The 24,449-nt window shown below is 42.4% G+C and overlaps 1 protein-coding gene across 2 annotated transcripts; it reads right to left on the bottom strand.

The window, feature by feature from the left end:
- Window positions 1-727: 727 nt before the first annotated feature.
- Window positions 728-22,352, bottom strand: LOC126533756 (carboxypeptidase inhibitor SmCI-like). Of its 2 annotated transcripts, none has more exons than XR_011895837.1 (6): window positions 18,706-18,730; window positions 16,830-16,865; window positions 13,916-14,098; window positions 10,054-10,236; window positions 8,523-8,702; window positions 728-2,457 (listed from the first exon to the last, which is right to left on the bottom strand). XR_011895837.1 is itself a non-coding variant. In XM_072289353.1 (6 exons), exons 1-6 carry the CDS (start codon window positions 22,334-22,336, stop codon window positions 2,216-2,218), a joined length of 876 nt encoding a protein of 291 aa, XP_072145454.1. In that variant the 5' UTR covers window positions 22,337-22,352; the 3' UTR covers window positions 728-2,215. The 2 variants fall into 2 exon arrangements, 1 of the variants encoding a protein (XP_072145454.1); XM_072289353.1 differs by lacking the exon at window positions 18,706-18,730 and adding an exon at window positions 22,285-22,352.
- Window positions 22,353-24,449: the final 2,097 nt, after the last annotated feature.

Genomic DNA, 24,449 nt, shown 5'->3' with positions numbered 1-24,449 from the left:
TTCAATTGCCTAAGGTATGTCCACTTCTTTAGCAAATAGATTTCGACAATATTCGTTGATATTTTTGTCAATTATGTTGATACGTTACCAAAATCGGTGCAGAATGGTATTGTGATTTTCGCTTCATCAATTTTCATTTTTCTCTCACCCATTATAGTCTGTACACTTATGAGAAGATCCCTCCTTTTTTCTAAGCTTATTTTTACATGGGTCCAACGCTTGTCACTGGATAAGGATCCAGACATTACTGCGTGTAAATGCGAAAATGAATTTAAAATTTAATAATGAATCGAAATTCAAGTTGAATTTGAATATATTTTAGACGCTGCTCGCATAAATTATGTAAAAGTAAGGCTATTCTCGCACTCTTCGAGTGCCGTATCAAAAGGCATAACATATAAAAACGTAATAACGTATGTCAAACCAATTTATTTTCAAGCAATTTCGCCACCTAGCTACTGCAGGAAAAAAATAAATTATGGGGTTTTACGTGCGAAAACCACTTTCTGATTATGAGGCACGCCGTAGTGAAGGACTCCGGGAATATTGACCACCTGGGGTTTTTAACGTGCACTTAAACCTAAGCACAAGGATGTTTTCGCATGCTACAACAGGAAAGCCACAGCAAACATTTATTTTATGTTAAAGCAGTCTGACCCCACCGTTAGCAGCATTCGTTTTTCTCATCCTGCTCATCTGGCTAACGTCAATAAAGAAGGCACATACATTTCCGCAATGAAGCTAATTCAAACAGTTTATTCTTGTAGCTCGGTTTCTGCTATAGATTACCATACAGCACAGATATCGCTATATAGTACCTATCACTACAATACACCACACATATCAGTAATTGTACATACCCATGCACGTACAGTACCAGAAAACCTTAAGGAATTGACAACCCAATAAATCTCTGTAACCCATTCTAACCCAATCTCTTACCTTCCAAGCCAATAATGTATTTTCACTGTAAGCGCGAAACATCGCTTGTGCATAGACATTGAAGCAAGTTATTGTATCTCTTGCCCTTCAATAATCTCTCTGCCCAGCCGATTCTTGCCTTGCTAAGAATTCCAACAGGTATCAAACAACGTTTTATAGCCACATGATATTCTAGTAATCGACTGAACACATGGGGCTCTCAACTGATGCTTGATACCCGCGCAACACAGAATGAATTACAGAAATAAAACAAAAGCAGTAGAAAAAAATTTGATTCAGTGTGCTTAAGCACGGATGCTGACTTTCTAATAGGCAAATAATTTTCTTGGTGCACCAGTATTCATTACATAGATTTGATTAGTTGTTGGTTCTGTCAGGTTGCACAAGGTACTGCGGACAGAAACGCTTAAAACTGAGCTTATGTCGGCGGCTATACAGGGATAATACGGTAGAAAAAAAGCTAACTATTCGAAGGGCAGCTATAGAGGGAATATATGGGCTATATTTAATTCTGTAAGCTATTCGCGCTTCTTTAGTCGTCCTCATTAACTACCCAGATCCCCGAAGCACAATTAATAATTAACTAATTGAGTTTCACGTGTCAACACCACGATATCATTGTGGGGCGAGCCATAGAGAGAGACTGCCAAATTATTTATGACCATCTGAGGTTGCTTAACGTGCTTCATATGAAGTGCGGCTGCCATGGTCAGGATTACAGTACAGAAACTACAACCTTGGTGCAAAAAGGCAGCAAAGCAAATTCATATGCAGCCGCACACAGTGAACGCGGTCCGTGGCAATTGGAAAGCGCCTTACAAGTGCTGAATATTATTGACAAAAACAATTGCGGCTGCATTAAGTAAACTTACCTAATGCTCATAGAGTCCAATGACGGATTGATATTGCGGGAAATTTGCCTTGTCTGCTGCTACTCGGACGACAATATGTATGAACGTTTTTCAAGCTGCGGCATAACTTTTACCTCCGTGACTACACGGACGTAAATTGACAACCTGAACGCTCACGTATTCACCGAACGTTTCACAGGCGTGTGGTCGCCAACGAATCGTAATCTCTCGCTTTTACAGGGGTACACCATTTTTTGTAGGATTTCTATCGAATTTAGGCTGGTGTATACACTGCAAAGTTACTTCAACCGGAATCATCTGTTTTATTACTGTTGCAGTTGTGTCACAACTTTTTCATAAGCTACAGTTAGTATGAAAGAGATACCAGCAGAGTTCGTCTTTTAGGAGTGCTGTTGACATAGTTATCGAGGCATTTTGCCTGCTGGCACAGGTGTGGCAATGCCGGGCAAGGTAGGTACTGCCCCAGCAGGTAGTTTCTTGGAGAAGCTGGGTTGGGGTGGTAGATTGTGTGGTCTATAGAGAGGGATCCCGTTGGAATTGACGGGTTGGATGGGCTGGCTGGGCTGGCTGGATGCCATCGTTGAAGGTAGCTCATTTTTATGCGTGTGCTCGCAGTTTACACATGTTGAAGCTGCTTTGTTATCTGAAAAAAACAAAACATCGTGGCAATATCAACTTGCAAAATTTTCCCGTTGACACTGTGAGATACATAGTCTCTAAATCAAGGCTTGTGAGAACATCGCTGCCAAAATCAGCTCTCAAAGTGTGATAGGGAAAACGGAAGGAACTTAGCCGTATTTTAATTTTTCTCCTACGACTACAGCCTCTCTCGGCAATAAAAGGCGTTCACTCTCTATGGGCATTGCATTCAATATAGGGAACACTCCAAGATGTTGGATCTAACGTGAGTCCAGCATGAGCAAGGGCTCTGTATCAGCAGTTCAAGCGAAAGAGCTACAGGCATAATCATTGTGTGCTGCTACTGACTGAAACAAAAAGACGTCACGTAACTTAAAAAAAATTAAATTGTGGGGTTTTACGTGCCAAAACCACTTTCTGATTATGAGGCACGCCGTAGTGGAGGACTCTGGAAATTTCGACCACCAGGGGTTCTTTAACGTGCACCTAAATCAAAGTACACGGGTGTTTTCGCATTTCGCCCCCATCGAAATGCTGCCGCCGTGGCCGGGATTCGATCCCGCGACCTCGTGCTCAGCAGCCTAACACCATAGCCACTGAGCAACCACGGCGGGTGTCACGTAACTTTGTACACCTGAGCTGCTTCATAGGGCGGATAGTTCAATGGTTCGGCGTACGATTTTGGTAGATAATAGAACGTCTCGCAATGACAAAGATCAAGGTAAGGACAAACACAGCTCGTACATGTGCGCGCACCTTGGGTTACTCGATTTTCGTAAACAAAAATTTGAGTTTAGGTAGTGTAAAATGAAGTATTGCATTGGTGACTCTCTTGTGCTCTTGCAAGTTATTCTTACTAAATTATAGTTCAATTTTCTCTATTAGTGTTTTCGGTCAAATAAGAAATAATTCTAAACCTTTGTGAATGACAGGATTCTCACCAGCATGATGACACAGGGACAGCGCTTGTTCCTTAGATAAGATCTGAAATCCTGTGCTGGAAGAAACTCAGAAGCTAACCTCCCGAAAAGGAGTGGCAATAGCAATGCGCAGTGGTAAGACAATCATTTATACCACCAAAACATGAAATTTTCTTTATGTGAGATATGCTGTCCAGTTTCCTTTTCCCACTGGATGAATGTATAGTAATGAGACCGAGTACAGCACTATTTATGTTCCACTGGTATAGAAGTTCCTCACACAGTCGCATCTATTTCATTTCGGCGTAAGTGCCCCTTTACCTGTCAAGCTCTTCAGCTGCATAGACAGAAGTTCAGCCCTTTCTCCACATAAGAAAGAAACTGCCCGCTTCGTCAGACTTAATGCGAACACTCCATTCTACGACAGCCGTTAGGGTACTCGCATTGGTTTTCACGACTTATATCCATTACTTACAAATGCTATTCTTTCACTACAGAAGTTCAAGACAAACGCGATATGCAGGTAAATTGCGCTGGAAATGCAGTGTATTTTACATCTTCACAGGCTCTATGCATAATGACGTCCTAGTTACTTTTACACATTCACCGCTACGTTCACCTGAATACGCCAGCATAAGTGCATTACACAGCGCAAGTGATGTGACAAAGGGTTCATCGTACACGCTATTATCTTGATCGAGCAGCGTAGCAATACATTCCGTAAAAATACGTTGAAATAGACATCCATATTCTGGTGCTTCATTCGCGAAATATACATATGCATGGGGAAGTTGCCTGTAATCGCCAATCGGCTCTGCGACTGCTTTACATTAACGTCGGAACCATTGACGGAGTAATTGAAGAATGCCGCCAATAGTAGCACGACCAGAACCGTCATTTGCGACGTCATATTGGGTCAATTTTGTTGCCGCACCGCCTTTGTACAAGAGCGTACCGCACATTGTACACCGTGATTTTGAGGATAAATATTCTGCTCCAATTTACTCTCGGCTGCACGAACATACAGCTGGCATACAGCTCTCTTATTCAGACAGTTATGCAGGGAAAAATGTCCCAACCAGGGCTTTCCTAGCGGAGGTTTCTTCCAACGGAACTCCCGACTGGCATCAACTAGCGTGCCTCGCAACACGAGCGCTCTTTGTCTTATTTCTGCAACCCCATAGACACAGAGTTGAGATCTCCGAACGATAGGTCGATATGGTTCCGCTGCTTCCCAGTTGGACATGCGTCCCGTCACTGCAGAGCCCAATAGTAGTACCCATGTTGGAGCACCTTTCTCCGTTCCGCTCACAACTTTAGTCTGCCTCGCAGCTATTTACCATGCCATGCGCCTGCTGCCTACTGTAGGTCATGTTGATGATCATGTCATGACAATGAGTGACATTGGAGACCATATATCTACAAGAAGCTGCTGACTTTATCGACGATTGAAGGAAGTGTTTACGCCGGCCACTATCAAGTGGTCGGTGACGACAATCCCGGCCCGACTGTGGTCGCTGGAATGTGTATTCCCCTCATCAGCATTGCCAGCTAACAAACCTTGCCTTTTTTACCGTTCTTCCTCATTTTTGGCTGTCGCAATATTCTTGTACTGATTTTTATTACGTTCCGTTGTTCTGATTGATTGTTCCATCGGTGCTGCATCGAGCTACACCCTCTCTGTGATCTTCCTACCTGATCTTTCTAAGCCTCTGAAAAGCTCATTATTAGCGGATTGGTCCACGTGTCTCGTAAAGCCTTACTGTAATTCGAGCTTGTTGTTCCGTTTTTGATTCCAGAATGGTCCCCTCATTGTCACCTCCGTCGGTAATGTTGACGCGTGGTGACACTGTGTCCCACTCTGCCCTGACAGTTGCTTTTACTTGGCGTAGGTACATGAAGTCTGCATTGGTTGGGTGAGACATGACCTACACAAATGTTGGTCGCTCACCATGCTACGTTTTGTAGCCGACAATCAGGTAAAGACGCCTGCCGAAAACGCAGTGCACCGACCCTTTTCGAGCATGTCTCTTCATACGACGCGAAATTATCAGAAATGACCACTGCGTGCTTCGTACATGAGCAGCGCGCAGCTTTCTACCGGGTCTTGGTATTCTAGCGCATTATTATTGCGACAGCAATTATACGGACACTCCAAGCGCATTCCGCCGCTGGCGTTGCCGTCGCCTTGAGGTTCCCTATGAAGTCGAAGGGCGATAACACTGCCACCTAGCGACCTACGCTGTATGTTCGAGTGAAGGCGTGTGAGGGGAGCTGACCATCGTGGCTCAATCTCGCTTGCGCGAAAGACACGAAAGTGAGGTGGGAGCGCGCCGTCTTCCGCTGTGCGCCAGGCGCCCAACGTTCAGAGGTGGCGGGTGTGGGGAAGAGAGGGCGGGAGGGGGTGAAGTTCTACTCCGGCTGCAACGGCGCATGTGGCAGCTGCGCGCAATCGAGCGGCCGCATCTTGAGAGCGATCTGCGTCGCTGGCATAGTCTAGGTGCGTCGGCTGCTCGTACCTATGTGCGTGCTGTGTGTACTCGAGGTTGACTGCGCTAAAGCGATAGACAGCACGAATGCCACTTCGCTCGCAACTGCTGCCGCGTTTCCTCAAGCCATTGTTTGGCGCCGAGTTTCCGTGTTCATCGAGTGTTCATGTGTTCGTGTTTGCTTGTGCGCGTGTGACACCATGCTGGTTAACTTTGTTAATGAGTCTATGTTTAGAAGTTTATACAGCCGACAAAACTAATATCATTACTTCCTGTAGCTGTCCACTAATTTGCTATCGCAATCGATGCGTCGCCTTTAAGGCGAAATTGCGACTTTATTATTACGATACCATCGCCCTCTGGCACAAACCTTACTTCTTAAGTAATACTGGATTGTCTGCTTCAAAGGACGACAAGGTCATTACCAAAGGGAGTATTAAACCTTCTTAGTGAATCATTAGAGTCAATCCATATATATATATATATATATATATATATATATATATATATATATATATATATATATATATATATATATATATATACATATATATATATATACATATATATATATATTGATATATACATGTATAGAAACCTTCTGAATTACTCAGAATCCTGATTATGAGCAGGAAACTTACAGAAGAATAAAAATTGCTTAGAGTTCGCCCGACAGGCACTACTAAATTCTGACTGGGAGCCTGCCACTGTCGCTGAACAGTAATGTGTAGAATCATTGCATTGTACCAGTGTCAACGCATGCGCCATAGACTTGGAGGTTAACAGAGAACCTTGAGAACAAGTTAAGGGCGACGCAAAGAGCGACGGAACTAAATAGGTTAGGGTAACTTTAAGAAATGTGAAGAGAGTGGTATGAATCAGACATAAAATGGGGATAGCCAATAATAAAGTTGACATGAGAAGAAAAAGACCGGAACTGGGCATGCCAGGCCATGCGTAGTGCGGACGGACTATTAGAGTTACAGAATGGGTGTCAAGGGAAGGCAGGTGTTGTCAAGAACGACACAAGAGATATAGATATATATATATATTATTATATATATATAATATATATATATATATATATATATATATATATATATATATATATATATATATATATATATATATATATATATATATAAATTAGATGAATTATATATATATATATATATATATATATATATATATATATATATATATATATATATATATGTATATATATATATATATATATATATATATATATATATATATATATATATATATATATATATATATATATATATATATATATATATATATATATATATATATATATATATATGTGTGTGTGTGTGTGTGTGTGTGTGTGCAGTCCCAGCTATATCGCATTGACTTGAAAAAACACTGATCACCGCAGCTGAGTAAGATCAATTACGTGCTCTTAAGAGTGTTGTTGAGAAGCGACACGATCTTTTTTCCCTGACATCCGTTCATTTACCTTTCGGGATACATATTGTTTATTTGTCGTTGCACTTGTCGAGATATCAATAAAAGGCTTGTACAAAATCATAGAGCACGTTAATGTGTTTGTTCTGAGTGTTCACTTCGTTCATATTATTTGTGTTTATGTCGTGCTGAACTTGATAATGAAGCCACACGTACTCGCCCAGCTTTCAGTTCTTATGTCAAAGTGAGATGCGTCTAGGAAGCTACACATCACGTGCTTACCTTCTTACAGCAAATAGAGAAACTCTTCAAAATATTAAAATAGGATACCACGTTAATGCGAACCGGCGGGCACTTAACAGCAGGGCAATGAAGCAGTCTCAGTGAGAAATCTAGCTGGTGATCTCAAGCTAGTCGTTCAGGATGGCGTACCTTCTTCATCTTGCTTCACATTAATTACCGCCAGCTGTTCCAGTCACGGTAAGGACACGTCTACAGTTATCGGCGCTGCTTAACCACTTAACAGAAGAACAGATAGCTTTTCCACTCAGGCTTTGTGGTAACGGTGTCTCATACAAACTTACAAAGATAATAATGAGCGTATAACCCATATCTTATCTTGTAGGACAGAATTCCCTACAATAGTAATGTTAATATAGCAAGAATTTGGGTGTCATTGCTGGCCGCTTCAAAAGTGTCTTCAACGATAATAAGATTACTTAAGTCACCAAGAAATTAAGGTGTCATTTGTTGTCAAGCTAAACAGATTGTGGCATCCTCTGATAAAATCTGGGTTAAAATGCGAGTAACACTCGCCAAGCATACTATAGCTGCAGGTGGTTTCTACTGATTTTGCATTATGGGGTTATTTTGTGCAGGACCACGGCTAGAATTATTCTTCTTGTTCATACGCTAGTAAAACAGTTTCAATAGATTTGTGAGAATATTTAGGGCCCCAGGATATGTACGTTCCAAAGAAATGTGTTCACAACATTGAAACGTCAATAATAAAAGGGCCGCAAGTTACAAGGGAAGCCACTTGTGTATATCAAATCGGTGGTCTGTGTACAAATACAGGGTTTGTAATAAAATTATCAGCTTCATTATATTTCCGCCTAGTGCAGCATAAGGGTCAACTATTGATCAACTATTTCTTCGAAATATGGAGGCTCGCAAGAATAAATGAAGCAAGCATAGTACAAACAGGCCAAGTGATAATGGCGACTTACAACTGCATCTTTCCAAGCACTTCTCCTTTGTTGCGAAAGCGTTGTCATTACTTCCGCATTGTTGGTTAAGAAATACGCGACATAAATTCTCTTTCTCGTCGAAGTACCATTTTCGATTTGCTAAAAAACACCTCCCAGGCCTTGGCGCCATGCTGCAGTAGGCTTTGGGCTTCTTTTTTGCTGTAAGTAAAGCGAAATAACAGTCACAGCCTAAAAAATTTCTCACATTTGAAACAGCTTTTCAGGTTCTAGCTTATAGGATATGGCTGCAACATTGCCAGCTTCGCCAGTTGAATAAGGTCGCAATTGACTCAGCTGGCGTCAAGAAACGTATTCGGAAAGTTAACACAAAGGAGCACGCTAAGAAAAGGCATTAGAAACACACAAAACAGACCCACAGTTCTAGTTAAATAAACCTAAATACCGGTAATCTTCTTGCGTGTTCTAATTTTATTTCGTGTCTACTGCGATCTTCATTTTTACACCATAACAAGGTTATATCATTACCGACAATCAGATCAATACGAATATTTAAAAAAAATTAAATTATGGGGTTTAACGTGCCAAAACCACTTTCTGAAAATGAGGCGCGCCGTATTGGAGGACTCCGGAAATTTCGACCACCTGGGGATCTTTAACGTGCACCTAAATCTAAGTACACGGGTGTTTTCGCATTTCGCCCCCATCGAAATGCGGCCGCCATGGCCAGGATTCGATCCCGCGACCGTGTGCTCAGCAGCCCAAATACGAATATAGGAAGCCTCTTGTGTTGCTGCTTTCTCCGACGAAGATCGTGCTTGACTAAAATGATAGTAAAGATGGATCAGTTGGTAAAGATGGATAGCTTACTTCCTTTCTTACTGCTATCTTTCTAGCGTTCTTACGAACTTTCTATTTTATTTGAATCCTCTATATAAATACACAGACTGGCAGCGGAAACGTAAATCTTAACACACTACGCTGACATTTACCAGGTGTAATATTGTCTGAGCAAAGAAGTTCGAGAAGATGTTAAGGACCACGCGAAGAGTGGTGGAACGAGAAATGTTAGGTGTAACGTTAAGAGGCAGCAAAAGAGCGATGAGCGCCGTGGATGAGAGAAAAAAACGGAGATATGCCGATATACTAGTCACAGTAAGGGAAAAACATAAACCAGTGGAAACTAATGCATAGGGCTGATAACCGGAGCATGACAAGCGTTGCAGAATGGACGTGGATCAGGTAGCTCAAGACAGGGGATGGGTCTTGAGCTAGCTGATTCGCGCCCATTCTTTAACGCTTATTATCCTCCCGTTACATACATACATACATACATACATACATACATACATACATACATACATACATACATACATACATACATACACACACACACACACATATATATAGCACGCACGTCTCTTCATTTGCAGTCAGCAGGTTTCTCCTTTCGTTCTATATGGTTCAAGCAAACCAAGCTATATTTATCCGAATTTTAGCAACATATTTTGCTTAATCTTCAAGTGGTGTGGTCAGTTGAATGCGTACTCACGTAGGCAAGTTGCCTGGCACTTGAGCTCAGTGAGGAACCAGTTGCCGCCTCCACCGCAAATTGTGTGGTTGAACATTTTGCAGTGCCTGCTTCGTTCATCATAAAACCAAGCCAGCATTACAGGAGCGCAGGTGCCGATGACTGGTCGTTGAAGGCATACCGCGGAATTTTTTGGAGTCAGGGCTGAAAAATTTCGGTTTCAATTAGAGGTTACTTAGGTTACCAATATCAGTCGTGACAAGATCATGTTAAATTCGTGTAGCAGGCTTTTAATGATGCAGTAAAAGCTGGATGTATCCCAGAGACAGTGTAATCTGCGGTTGGCAGGGTCGTGCAGCAGGAGCGACCTTTGTTTGTTGGCCGGGTATGCAATATATATACCTATGCTGCGCAACGCGATCCTTGAATTGAAAACTTTTTGAGCATTTATTAGCTGCCTCTTGAACGCAATGCTCCCCTAAGATTTCAACATGAGCCTTCGATGTGCATGTATTTCACGCAATTAGCCCTTATATATATATATATATATATATATATATATATATATATATATATATATATATATATATATATATATATATATATATATATATATATATATATATATCAAGATGACCATGTCAACTTAGTTATCTATCAGCTTGGGCCAATAGGCCATGATGCTGCCGGGGTCGTTCCGCCGCCGTGCATATAGTTTCGTAACCCGGCTCTCGTCATGCGGATCTTGTCACGGCTCTGCTTTCATGATTCGTCGTCTTCCGAATTGCCGCCATGCAGTAGTCACGGCGCTGTCCCCGCAATATGGCCAAGATTTCAGAAACATCATACAATCACAGCTTTAAAAGTGCACATTTGTCTCACACATACCGCCCTTAGACTGACACAATTGTTACATTGTTTCTTCAGCTTTTCTAGTCCATTTAAGAAAAAAAAATTTCTGGTTGGTCGTCAAACCAGCTCTCAGAAGCATGTTTGATACCAACAATGTTGTCAAATTGGTGACCCCCTTCAGGTGTATCTTCAAGTTAGGAGACAGACGGTAGACGGAAGGCGTATGGTCAGCTGAATAGGTGGTATGGTGGAAAAATTGGAAATCCACGGCCTTCAGTTTGGCAGCCACAACATTGGACGTGTGCGAAAATGCATTGTCCTGCTTAAAAAGGAGGCCTTTGGTCTACGTTTCCCGGCGTTTCTTCTTTACGGCTTCCTTAAACTGCTCCAGGAGGCTTGGTGTAGTACTCACCCGTTAAATAATAGCCCTGAGGCAGGTAGTCCGCCAAAGAAACACCGTCTTTGTCCCAGAAAATAGACGCCATGACTGTTTCTTTTTTTTTGGGGGGGGGGGGGGAATTTATGCATGCGGAACTTTCTTGGTCATGGTGACCCACTGTAACGCTACTCCCATGAATGTTCCTTGGTTTCTTGGTCATATATGTGGGGCCAGGTTTCATCCTCGGTCACTAACCTATCCAAAAAGTAGTTTTTATCATCACAATGGGCCAAAACAGGTAAGAATGTCTCAACTCGTACCTCTTTCTGTGCACTGTTCAAAGATTTTGGTGACCACTTCGCTGAAAGCTTGCACATATGTAGGATATTAGTAGTAAGGAAACCAACGCACTCCCTGGAGATGTCGGATATTTTTGGCGGATATTCGCTATCCTGAGGAATTTGCATATGTACATCAACGCTCGTTGCCGGATCGGTTGAGGTTGCGAGGAGGCCACTGCGGGGTTCGTCTTCAATGGTAAAAACCTTGTCTTGCAATGAGAAACCCAGGTATTTATAGTGCTTTAGACCGGACACTTCGCCCCTAATGTTTCTGACATCTCCGTGTCAATCTCCATTACAGACTTTCTCTAAAGACAAAAAACATAGTTCATGACGCCCTGTAGTTTCACAGAAACTTGCTTGTGCCACTGCCATCTCAGGTTCTGTCTGCAATTAAAATAGCTATGGAAATCAGACAAGCTCTCATTTTCACCATTGTTAAACAAGGTATCAAGCTTTTATATGGCACCATGTTTATGTTTAAATTCTAAATGCAAGGGGGCCAAGCCAGCAACTTTTCAGCATCCCACTGTATATAGGATATCATGAACAGTGTCATTCTCTCTTAGGTATCGTGTTCTCGACATGAATTGTCCCCAATGACCATTTCTACAGCACATTCAACTAGTTAGTCTCTTGATAGAATAACTACGTTTTCAGTTCTTGGGAGTTTGCTTAAATTGCACGCTTTCTATGGAGAAAAAGTTACGTGTCCCGGGCATCTGATATTGTGGACCGTCGGAGGCATACTGAAGCTAACATTTTCTTGACACTCTTGCATTGACGATTATTTCATTGTTGCTGTGCTTCCACAGAAATTTTCCTTGCATCATCCAGTATTCACGCTCATAACTTACAACACAAAGCAGCCAAAAATAGGTTAAGCATTACGAGCAACGACAGTTAATTTTTTTTACTACATAGTGCACAGTTTAAACATAGCTATTCCTGCTCTCTACTTAGAACTTTGAGGCACGTTTGAAGTTATGGACAGATTTGCTGGCTTTTTCAAGACAGTGTATTTGAAATCCGCCATTCCTTCTGGCTGTAAAAATTTCTGCAATTGCTTTATTACACGTAATTTTGCTTTTATCAGTGGAAACACTGCATTAGAATAATCGGACGTCCAAGTTGGTTATGATTCGTGTTTGGTGATTGAACATTAAGTTATAACATATTGTTACTGATAGCTTTAATCTTTTAAAAGAAAAACATAACAGGCAACCAAGGAATCGAAAATATGGCACGTTTAGCTTCCAAAATGCCTGGGCCTGTTATTCAATTTGCTGGTGCAAAGTAGATGTTATTAGAGATAGGTTGGCAGCTCATTTGTCCTCTATTATAAACGAAAGTGCCTTAGAATGATGCACGTGATTAAAATGATAATGTTACGCGCTATATAGGTCAGCAGAAAGACACCGTAAAAAGTAAACTACTTGTTTGAAATGTTGAAACCTATTGTCGAATTTAGAAAAAAGGGACACTCGGGAAACTGTTCAAGTGACTCGAAGCCGCGCATTTTCTTTTTAAAGAATAGTTACTGTGATTCATTAAGATGATCACTTTATGCAGGTTACTTTCGATGACCACAAACGAGAGAAGCGCGTCGGATCTTAGGGCCGACCGCGGAAGAATGCAGACCGAACCGAAACAAGAGCTGCCAATACCGCATAGTCGCCGAGCAGAAGAGGCACCGAAGCAATTTTTTTGCAGCTTGCCCTGCTTCAAGTTGCAAGGCTTCAGCTCACTCAGATTATTTGGTATGCGTTCATTTTTTCCAAGAAGCAATCTTATTAAGTAGCAAATATCAATATTTATTGTTAGTTGCGTCATTTATTGTCTCCGACTGATGCAAGACAACATCAATGAAAAAAATATTCGAACGGAAGAAAATTGTTTTATTTTATACTATCGTGCAAGAGAGGGGGATGTTTCTTGGTTTCTCCTTATACTACTGCCCATCCTCCTGTATTTGTCTCTGCAAATGTTTCTGGCTTCCACTGTGTTTTCTTGATTCCTGTTGTGCTTTGGGTATTAACAAGTGGTAAAATTTTAAATTGATTAGTACAGAGTTAACTATCCAAAGTATAGGGCATCATGCGCTATAAGGATGCTGACGTACCGAATGTGTGGGTTTTATGTCACCCTGCGCGCTTCCTTTCGTGTGCAACAGCTGAAAACAGTGGTGACTTTGTACTTTGCAGGACAGAAATAGACATGAGAGAGTTCTTGTATTTCTAACACGTAATTTAATAATTGTTTAGGCATGAAAACTGAAAATTTCGAAAAGAAAACCAAAAAAAGTACTCACGTATACATTCCTTCGTGCATCGGTTCATTGTGGGGAAAAGGTTATTGCCACCAGCGCAAGTGCCACGTTGGAGCAACTTACAGGAATTATCATTCTTGTCGTAATACCAAGCAGCTTCTAGCGGATGGCAGACACCAATAAATGGTGGTTTTGAGCATTGTTTCGGCAGGTCTTCTGGACGACCTGTAAGATTCCGTGCAGTAGTGTCAAGTTCTGTTTGAAACTAAAAGAAAAATGTTCATTTTTGCTTGTAAGTTCCTGTTGTATATATCGTAGTTTCGGTGCCAAAAAATTAGGTACTTCAATATTAACGAAACAGATAGAAGCTATTGGTATGTTGACTTGGTCGAACAGCTCAATCCTTTGATAGCAATGATGCGCAACATTTTTTTTAAAACGGCTAGGATGTTCCTTAGAGACGCGTATAGTACAGCAACGAAATGTATCTTTGCCTTTCTCACTGAGCTTTGGCGTTCTTTGATTAGCACGGTAAAGCAGGACCAATCCATATGATTACATTGAGCTGATATCAGAAGTTCTACAATAAATGTTTGGTAAGGTGGCTTGTAACACGAACGAAGTCTGTAGCCTGTGCTACTAACGGTGCACTCAGACAATCCTAATGCCAAGACCCGACACATATAAGAGTGCGATATGTACCTTATCGGTTCGCATATCTCTCTGGAGTTGTCATTAGCATCTCCCTGAGCCTACATAGCCGAGGTCTACCACTCAGCTGAAGCATCATGTGGGAAATAACGAAGAAAATCTTTCACGTTAGCATGCATGAATTTTTAGAACACGCGCTTTCGTTGTGGGGGCGCTGGTTTAAACCATGAGACATAAAGCACCGATATTTTTTTTTACAATGCCGAAGGTCAGCTACTCAAGTATTGGTGGTGCAATCAATCGCGGCATTGCAAAGCTATAGACGCTTCAAACGTCAAGCATTATGTTATGCATTTCTTAGTAAATGCAGGACTACTGGCAGTTCGACCTACGCCTTATGTGATGCAAGCTGCTCCGGGTTCGAATCTGGTAGTGTATCAAGTGGTGGTGACCATTGTTTGGTTCAAGATTGAAAAAATAATTTTTGCTTCGTTCTTGCTTACTGTTTCTTCAACACAAAGATTGCCTGATACTTAATCATAGTTCGCAAGAAAATGACACTAACTGAAGCGTCCTTATCCTTTTGAACTGAAAAATCTTTACGTTCAATCAGCAAAATATATAGCTTGCTAAAGCTGTCTGTAACAATGACCAATCCTTCCCTACCAGAAAATTGGGGTTAGCGAAGCTTGTCCTGCATGCAGCCGACCTTCGTCACGGTTAAGTAGCCAACAAGTGACGGTGCGGATTGCTTCTGCCTAGCTCTCCCTCAGCTCTAGATGTTCTTCTCGTTGATGCATCGGGCGGATCGGTGCGCCGAGTGTGAGCCATTTCACGGGCGAGTTCTCAACGGCGCTTGTCAAAAGCTGCCTGTTTCTTCAGAGAACGCACAGCGTGTGGGTGTCCCATCCATTTTTCGAAGCTGAACTGAACGCAAACGAAGCCGGTGGCAGCGCGCGCCAAACGCTTTCCTGCCTTTTCCCTCCCCGACGGAAGCAAAACGGCTCTAATTGGTTGGGCGCGTGGCTTGAGCGCGCGCCTATGCAGCTGGAGTCGTCGCTAATGACTCACGCTCTGGCACCGGCGCAGTTGTAAACGCATCAAACTGTCTTTGACGCAGCTGCTCTGCTCTGGGAGCAACTGGGTTTCCTGCGTGATCACAACGCCACCGAAACTTGTGAGCCAATAGAAGCTTCGCATGAAAACAGATTATAATGTTATGTCATGTATTTGCAGCCGTACGATTCACGCGATTCACTTGAGAAACCATTACTCAACCATACATGTGTTTCTGCACATGGCGCAAGGCGCAATCTGAGCTAAATCTAGCATCTCGATTGACTGTCAGAGAGGCAGAGCTTGGGAGCGCGCTTGTCTAACTGTGAGGAAATAGTCGCCTTTATAAGTTCTCACTGTGCTATGCTAGTTGTATTCCATAAAGCTCAAGCCTAACTTTACCATGTGGTAGAAGACCTACAAGTCATCAATTTGTTGCTGAAACTTAAAGGCTGTTAGGCTAATACGACCCCTCGTTCAACCCGCACAAAACCGAAATGGCATGAAGACTTGAGCGGCACGACAGGGGGATGCCAATTTGCACCCAACAGTTTTCACCACGGTCGGCCGACTACTAATAGGGAGCGAGAACGATTGCAAAATTAGGCTGTAGGACCATCAAATTCATCAAATGAATAAATATTTCTAGTGTGTTTAGTTACGTCATTTCTGTACACTAGTGCCCACGGACCCTCAGGAGCATGCCCAAGACGTTAGACATAGCCACTGCAGCTGGGTTTCCTATACAGCCTATCAATGTCTTCTTTGCTACTTCGAAGAGATCTTTTACTTTCCTTGCTATAATTTCTGCAGGAGTACCGAGGGCACTTATTTGTTATAACTTCAGCTTCATAAATTAGAACTGGCATAAAGGATGCCAAAGTGAGGCAGGAAGTTGCTATTCGAGCAGAATATTCTGAGTAACACTCGTGTTCATTTCAATGCTTTTGCGCACTATTAGTTGAAATTCTAAATAAATTATTCGAAGACCTTCATATAAAAACACAAGAGGGAAGCTGCAAGTGATCGAACATTGAGAAAACAAGCATCACCGTCTTCTTGCCCTTTAGTCTGCCTCAAATGCAATCTCTTCGGATGTTCTGTGTTCATCCAATTGGAGGATCGTTTTAACGATGTCTACCTGTACACATTCTATCGGGCCATGCAACGCTCCCACAAGCTAATATGCCACATACCAAAGCCTAATGTTCTAGAAAACCCATCTAAATTAGGAAATATAAATTAATACCTTCTCCCTTCTTCATTCCTTGGAACCAATTCTGCCCTGCAATAAAAAAATCGTGGTAAGGATTAAACCATTGCGCTTAGGCGAAACATATGGTTTAGCCATTTAGTTTAATAATTTTTTCGTACTTCCGTATGTCACGCTGTAGTGACGGTGAAGAACACGGTAGGGAATACTCTGAATTCACGTAACTCAATATTGGGTGAATCGTTGCTCAGAAGAAAAACAATAACAAACAACAGATAAGCACAAGAACAGCGGCAAGCACCCTTGGTGTTTGTTGAAAATTTAATCTGCGGATGAAGCGCATCGGCTTTTATACATGACTCGTCGAACGTTCCGGCATAAAGAAAACAAACAAGAGTGGACACTGGCATAGAGCCCAGCAGCCCAATCGATTGGAGCTCACTGAGCCGCCGATATTAACACCAAAACCACGCTTCTGGTTTTGAGCGAGCGCATTTTGTACGCTAGTTGGTACGGATCACGCCGACTGAAGCGATGCGTGCGGCGTTTTTTTTTTTTTTTTTTTTCACTTCTACTGGTCAGTCCCGCGCGGTTTGTGCGCAATCGTTCCAGTATTCAGTAAAAATGATTGTGAACGATCTCTGCAAGCCTCCATAGAATCTGTGCCACGTAAAATTTTATAATGTAGACGCAAAACGCCTAGTGAAATGAAGAAGTGTTTATTTTGCTCTGCATAAATGCTCGTTCCAGGCTTTTAGTGCATTCGTTCAACGCTGTGGTACCACGCAAGCAGCAGCAGCTCCCGTACGAACTCCACCGGCGGGCATCAGCTGAAAAAAAAAATTACAAACATGGGTCCATTTCGTATTTATACCATATAGGAAAACCACGCGTAGGTGCGAAACGTGCCAAAGCCGTGGATGGACGGCACTAGAAACAAAAGAAATTCGCTTTTACATACATGACGTTGAATATACTCCACTCATCCGAAGCAATACCATATAATATAAAGAAAACATTTGATTTCCGATCATTCGAGCATACCGGGGCATTATTTCCTGTATTTTGAGAGCAGCAATACGCGGGCTCGTTCCCAAAAGAAGCTGGGCTCAGTCGACGCGATGGTATGCTACGTAGGCAGAGGAGGCCACAGCGCAGGCTCTAATCTAGACCGCGGTAGACGCTCGCACAGTGCCTTCTCCTGGCACTCAAGAAAGCCGCATGGCTTCAAAGCCTGTTTTTAGTTGCTCTTACGACAGAATTCCCCAATTACAAGTTCGTGCCATTTTTTTTTTTCTTCCTCAGCGTTATCTTTTCCGCGTTAATCCGGCGGAAGCTACACACTCCCGCGTTATCACTCCAGGCAATCGCTCGTCGCGTTCCGACAAGCGTGAGTAGCGAAAGCGGGTACATGTTGTTGCGGGGCCATAGGAAAGCGTCACAAACTTGTCCCTGTAATATTCAGTACACGCCAAACTTTTCCACCACGGCCGAGCTGCTTTTCGCTGCGTCATAACATGCGTGGCGTGTGGCCTTCGAAAGTATCCCAAAAATTACCGACATTAATTACAGTATTGTTGCGGGTCAGAGAATGCGCCAACGAACTTGTCCCGAACTTGTCACCGAACTTGTACACGCGAAAGGAACTGCGTAACACGGCCGAGCTGCTTCTCGCTGTGTCACACAGCCGAGTGGGGGTGAGTGTGCCCAAAAAAACTACCGAAATAAGTTACAATAATGTTGGGACTCACATAAAGCGTCGCAAACACCTCCTGCAGTACCAGTCACTAACTCAAATTAAGTGCACCAGGACAGCTAAGCTGTTTTTCGCTAACTGTGTCACAAGTCAGGGTAAGTGCAGTAAGCCTGATAGCTTTTATTGCGTCGGAGACTGTCAAACAAAGTTTCTCACCTTGTCGCAGTCCAGTAGTGCAGCGGTCCCACGTCAAAGCGAATAAGGAACGCTAGAATATACCGAGAGCCCAACAAACCAGACTACATCCCCCCCCCCCCAAAAAAAAAGAAAAGGAAAGACGGGCCGCGGAACATGCTAACTTCACATGCGCGGCCGGCCTCGTTCGCTTCGGTGGCGTGTCTGGCGCCTGACGCAAGGTCAACGCACATGGTGGCCAAGGCGAGGTTGAAATGCGGTTTCAAGGAAATGCGCACCGACATCGACAATGGCCGTGCGATAGAAGCGCGACTACACATCGCGTGGCAAAACACTAGTTGATTAAAATTATGCATCCGATAGGTCACCAACGGAAACATTTGAAAAAAGTACAGACAATGTAATTACAATAAAAAATGTGAAGTCGCAGCCTGTTTCCTTCCATCCACGAATAATTATGAGTACTAAACTGTGAAGGCTTACATAAGTTTGCTCATGGCGATGCGCGCTGAGATAAGCCGAGAATGTAATACCGTATTTAGCGCTGTGATGTCGTCAAAACTCTCTTATACGTAGCCATAAAAGCTAATGGGAATATGTATGGTATAAGCTTATACGGTTTAAATGGTAACTTCATATTTATTGAAAAGGGAGTTAGAAAATAAAGCTTTTGTATGTATTCAGCAATACAAAAACTACAGGTGGCACTGGTGCTATATTAGTGAAGGTTAATCTGTGGTTTTTGTGAATTATTTTAATGTAATGTTGAATATATCTTAGCACCAAATTAACAGATGTGTGTTGGCGCTACTGATACATGCATACGTTACTTATTTCAAAATATGCGCGAACCCTTTCCTATGAATTCATGTAAACCTCTCAAAGCTCACTCGTGTAATGCATGCCGTTATAGAAGGAGGTCTATATATAAAGATGGGTGTATCCAAATTACGTTGTGACGCGATGTTGCGGCGAACATTCTCACTTACGCTTCCTTTGTACTGTTCCGTGCTTTGTATATGGGATGTGATGTGACCTGGCGCTATGATCAAGAAGGGGACTGAGAGACGGAATAGCACACTGTGGTGTAAAATTTTGTGAACAGGGATAAGGTGCCTCTGAAAGGTTGGCCAAGGTTTTGATAGAAGGACTTGTCTTCGTCAAAGGCGGCCCCGTCATCATCGGCTGTTAGTTTTAAAGGTTTAGTGCAGTGACGTCACGTGCAGTTTTTGTCGGTGGCGGTTGGTTATAAAGGGAGAGACTTCAGAGGTAATGAGCGCTATCACCGGACGTCTTTGTGCGTCGTTCCCAAGACGAGGGGACAAGAGCGGGAGAGTGGGAATACGGGGAGAAAAGAAAGGAAACAAAGGAGAGAAAAAAACCGGGGGGGGGGGGGGGTGATACCAAGAGGAAAACTTTATAACCAACCACCTCCGACAAAAACTGCACGTGACTTCACTGCACTAAACCTTTAAAACCAACATGCCAATGATGACGAGGCCGCCTTTCACAAAGATACGTCCTTCTATCGAAACATTGGCCAGCCTTTTTGAGGCACCTTATTTGTGTTTACAAACTTTATACCTGGCGCTATAGCCGACTTGGCACAAGAAGCCGTGTACAGCAAGCTGTTTTTTCCCTTTTCACCGAGAAGTTGGCCCCGCGAATCGTAGACGACGCTACCGTGCTTCCACAAGCCGCCATTGCAGGACGTATGGACTTTTATGGCACCTTCGCTACCATGTGCACATATACCTACACATGCATCCAGCTCATCAAGCGTGTATTTAGCTTGTTGCTAGGTAACGCAATAAATATCAGTCGGAAAGTATACGTTCATTTGTACGCGGAGCTTTCAGTTCTAGCAGGAAAGAATAAAAAAAATTAAAGGAATGCCGGTTAACTGCATTTCACATTCTCTTTTTCCGGTGCTCATGGCAGCTAACGGATGGCCTTAATGCTAGCGGGACGTATTTTCTGTTGCCAGTTTCCGCGGAGTGTCCCCTCTTGTCGAATATCTTCTTCTGTGATACTAATGCGTAATTAAGCATGGCAAGTTATACCTCTTCGGTTTGGGATTAAATGGTAAAAGCAGTAGCGTATACTGCAGTGTATTTGCGATAATGAGAATGAAATGCAATAAGACAGGCCATGGGATGCATAAGGCAAATAACTTCTGTTCCATTACAATAGCCGAGTGGGTGCTGCCAAGGGTCGGAAAGGGGATTCGAGTGCTAAGTTCTGCATTTAAATTACGAAATTTATTGTCATGAGACCGAGTGAGCTGGCGAAATGTACCAACAAATAATGAATCCCTGGCATAGGCATTCATCCAGAATTTCATAAAAGTTAGGCTGAATAGTATTACCATTAAAATTGCAACCACGATTATGCTGATGACCCTTATTATGCACTACATACATGAGGCATGAAGCTGTTTAAGGCTTAATTGGATCTGTAATTAGAGCTGCTTTTAATATTAGAGTGGCGGCACTATCTAAGTAACCCGTAAGCTTCACCATGCATGGAAGCTCGCGAGAAACACCGCTTCACTCAAACATACTTCCTCTAGAGCTCAGAGAATTCGGAACCACAGTTTCATATTTAGTGCCTCCGAAAAGACACCTTTTCTGAGGGTTTTTACTTTGAGAATACGTTGTAATTCAGTTTCCTGGTGTACTGGGATGAATTTAGGTGAGCGCTGTGCTTAAAGTCAATGCTCAGTAAGAAATTTAATTTGCCTGCGAATAAAGCTATTCACTGTTTTCTTTCTTAAAAATAAGATAGAGATGAAATAGGTATCATCAGCGGTAAACAGGTCACCAGTGTGCACGGTCATAACTTATTGGTGAGGCCGCGAGCGAATTTGGATCTCGTTCACTAAAGATAGGCACTACACGGCAAACTAGTAAGTAACCGTTTTAAGCAATTATGTTTGAGAAATTGGCTGAGAACAAGAGGCGCATTCACGATGAGGTTAGCGCTGTTAGAAAAAATAACCACCTTTTGAATGCGACAAACGTTCTTTCGAAGCTTCAATCAGTTTGGTGTTTGTGTCAAAGTTTTTCAAAACACAGACCCAATTTGCTCTCTAGCTTAGGCAACTAAGTATATTCCGGCTGCTGTCCTGCAGAGAAATCAAAATGGGCCACTGGGTATATGCCCCAACATACAACTTGCTGCTGGCTGGCCTATTAGACAGTTTGGGTCCGTGGGTAAGTACCAGTGGGTATGCGCCTCTGCATACATACTGGGCACTGTGCGTGTGCTATTGGTTTGTGCCCTTCTTTGCCCATCACTCAGAATCGGGCTCCCAAGGGGACACAAGGGATATGTAGCCTTAGATATATTAAATTGACGGAATCCCTTCCGGTGAAAGCTCGCACCACGTACTTGGAGGAAATGCGGGTTATCGACCGCCGCGGCCGAACCATCGAAACGAACAAAGAAAGATAATGGCAAGCTTTGTTTGATGAAACATCGACATGAAATTAACACACTATCTTTCAAAACAAACGTACTGATCCGTCCACGAAAAATACATAGTGTAGGTACCGGTTTCAGGCGCAGAATAGATAAAGCTTACGAGAAATGACCCACCGTGGATGAAATCGACGTAGATGAGGATAGCAAAAAGGGCGAGCAGCTTCATTGCTTAGCGTCCTTCGGCGGCAGTGACATGTATAGTGCGGGTGTGTTTCAGCAGAGATATATCACCGTATGCCGTGTATTACGCATAGCCATTGTCCTACATGGTTCTTTTTTTTAATTTCAACCTTGAGCAATGTTTTATGGTTGAAAAACAAGCCCTACTTTGCTCATATATTGCATTTCTTCGAATCTGTCGCTCCGACAAGAACTGCGGCGCACACGTTGGACAGCGTACATGTTTCGTCTTAGAGAAGCTTTGAAGCATGCAATGTGGCCCACAGCTAAAAGACGGTGACGATAAAAGAACACAATCGAGGAGAAAGACTAAAGAGAATATATAGTTTTACGTGCCTTAGAAACCTTTACTTGTTTGAAGGGCACATTTATGACAAATTTTTACTATGAGATATTATTTATCCTTCGCTTTTCAAAAATATGTCTGGCGCTTCTACTAAAACGTAAACGTGTTTTGTAATGCCATCCGACTCTTCACAAATCACCTACAGTAGGCATGCCGTCTCTACCATCAGTAAAAACAAAACAAAAATAATGAGCCATTCTAATACCGAGATTGTCGTGTGCAGTTTCTGAGAATGCGCTTATTAAACATCTTTTTATTGTTTCGAAATGCGGTTAAATAACTATAGTTTTGCCCACTATGCTTCAAAACGTTGTAGTTTTGGAGGTAAGAATTCTGAAATGTTTTGAGACTGCGTCCAAGTAGCTAAAACTAATAACTCTCTGCGGGACACGGGTTTATAAAGAATTGGCTTTATGTTTGTATCCTTCAGAGTGAGTTTTTGTTCAGATTATATTCACAACAAGTGATGCCCTATAATTGCGAAACCTAGTGTATAATACATTAAAGTTAGATCGCTATTTAAGCATATACCTAGGGTTAATAGATACTGATGGGCTAGTCATTGAGCCACGATATTGCAAACGCTAATATTTCCGTAGAACTCCACCTAATACAAAGAGACAGTCTAAACGGCAGGCTTTAAATGTTCTGGGATACTCTTGTTTCAACAAAAATATAATTTGTTGAAACGGTAGGAATCAGGCACACAGCAGGCATTCTAGGGCTATCTGCTGCAGTATTGAATATTTTATTTCAATGCGGGTGATGTCAGCGTTTAAGCTAGTTTTGTTCTTTTACAGAAAACCCGTCATTGCAACTAAATAGTCCGGGATAGGGTCCGCTAGAGAATGTCGGCGCGGAACGTTCGAAAAAATATTTTTAACTATATACGACGGAGAGGAATAAAATTTGGGATAGTCGACTGGGCAGCAAGTTCTTGCTGTGCAACAGGAACCAAATTTGGAGATATCAAATTTATTTTTGTTTCGTAAAAGAACTTTAGAACGATGATATCGCGTTAATCAAATTAAATATTGGGAGGGGCAAACTTTCTTCGTGAAGAAAGAAAAAGTCATAAGTTCTTCAGACATGCTACAAGAAATTGTAAGCGCGACTGAAGTCATCAAAGCACTCCCTTTAGCAGTGATATATGTATATATATATCGGATTAAGCAACCCCACTACTGCGCGTAAATTCCTCTAGGCGGCATTCACCGTAAAAGCAAAAAATACGCTTGGCAGACCTTTGTACTCATCCTAGGGAAGGTCTGCCCCCGACTTTTCATGCAGCTTTGTACCGATCCCGAAATTCGTTTAGCCCTGGGAAATTTTCGAAAATGACTGCACTTACTATAGCTTAATTCCTGGACGAAAATCCAATCAATTTTAAATAGCCGTTTCTGGAACCTTAGGAATTTATAAAGACAGGGAGTTTTTTAGCACCACAGAAACCAAAGAACGCTTATGTGAGATGCGAGACTTACACGGACAACGTTGCAGATCGGGCGCGAAAGGGGTCGCCCTCGTGTTTATTAGTCGGCGACGAACCATTCGAACCTCATGCGCCAACCTCAGCAGTAATATGACCAGGAAAAGAAACATTTTTCGCTCGACGGTGTTTTTTACCTCTCGAAAACTACATCGCAAAAGTAAGGGCGGCTGGGTGAGTTGGAGTTGTGAAAAGAATAAATAGCGCTAAGTACACACACGTAGAGGGAAGGTTGTAATACTGTCTTGAGATTGGCTTTTAACG

The sequence above is a fragment of the Dermacentor andersoni genome, chromosome 7 (assembly GCF_023375885.2).
Source record: "Dermacentor andersoni chromosome 7, qqDerAnde1_hic_scaffold, whole genome shotgun sequence".
Taxonomy (NCBI): domain Eukaryota; kingdom Metazoa; phylum Arthropoda; class Arachnida; order Ixodida; family Ixodidae; genus Dermacentor; species Dermacentor andersoni.
Note: the sequence above shows the minus strand (reverse complement) of the source record. Positions and strands in the feature narration are given on the sequence as shown.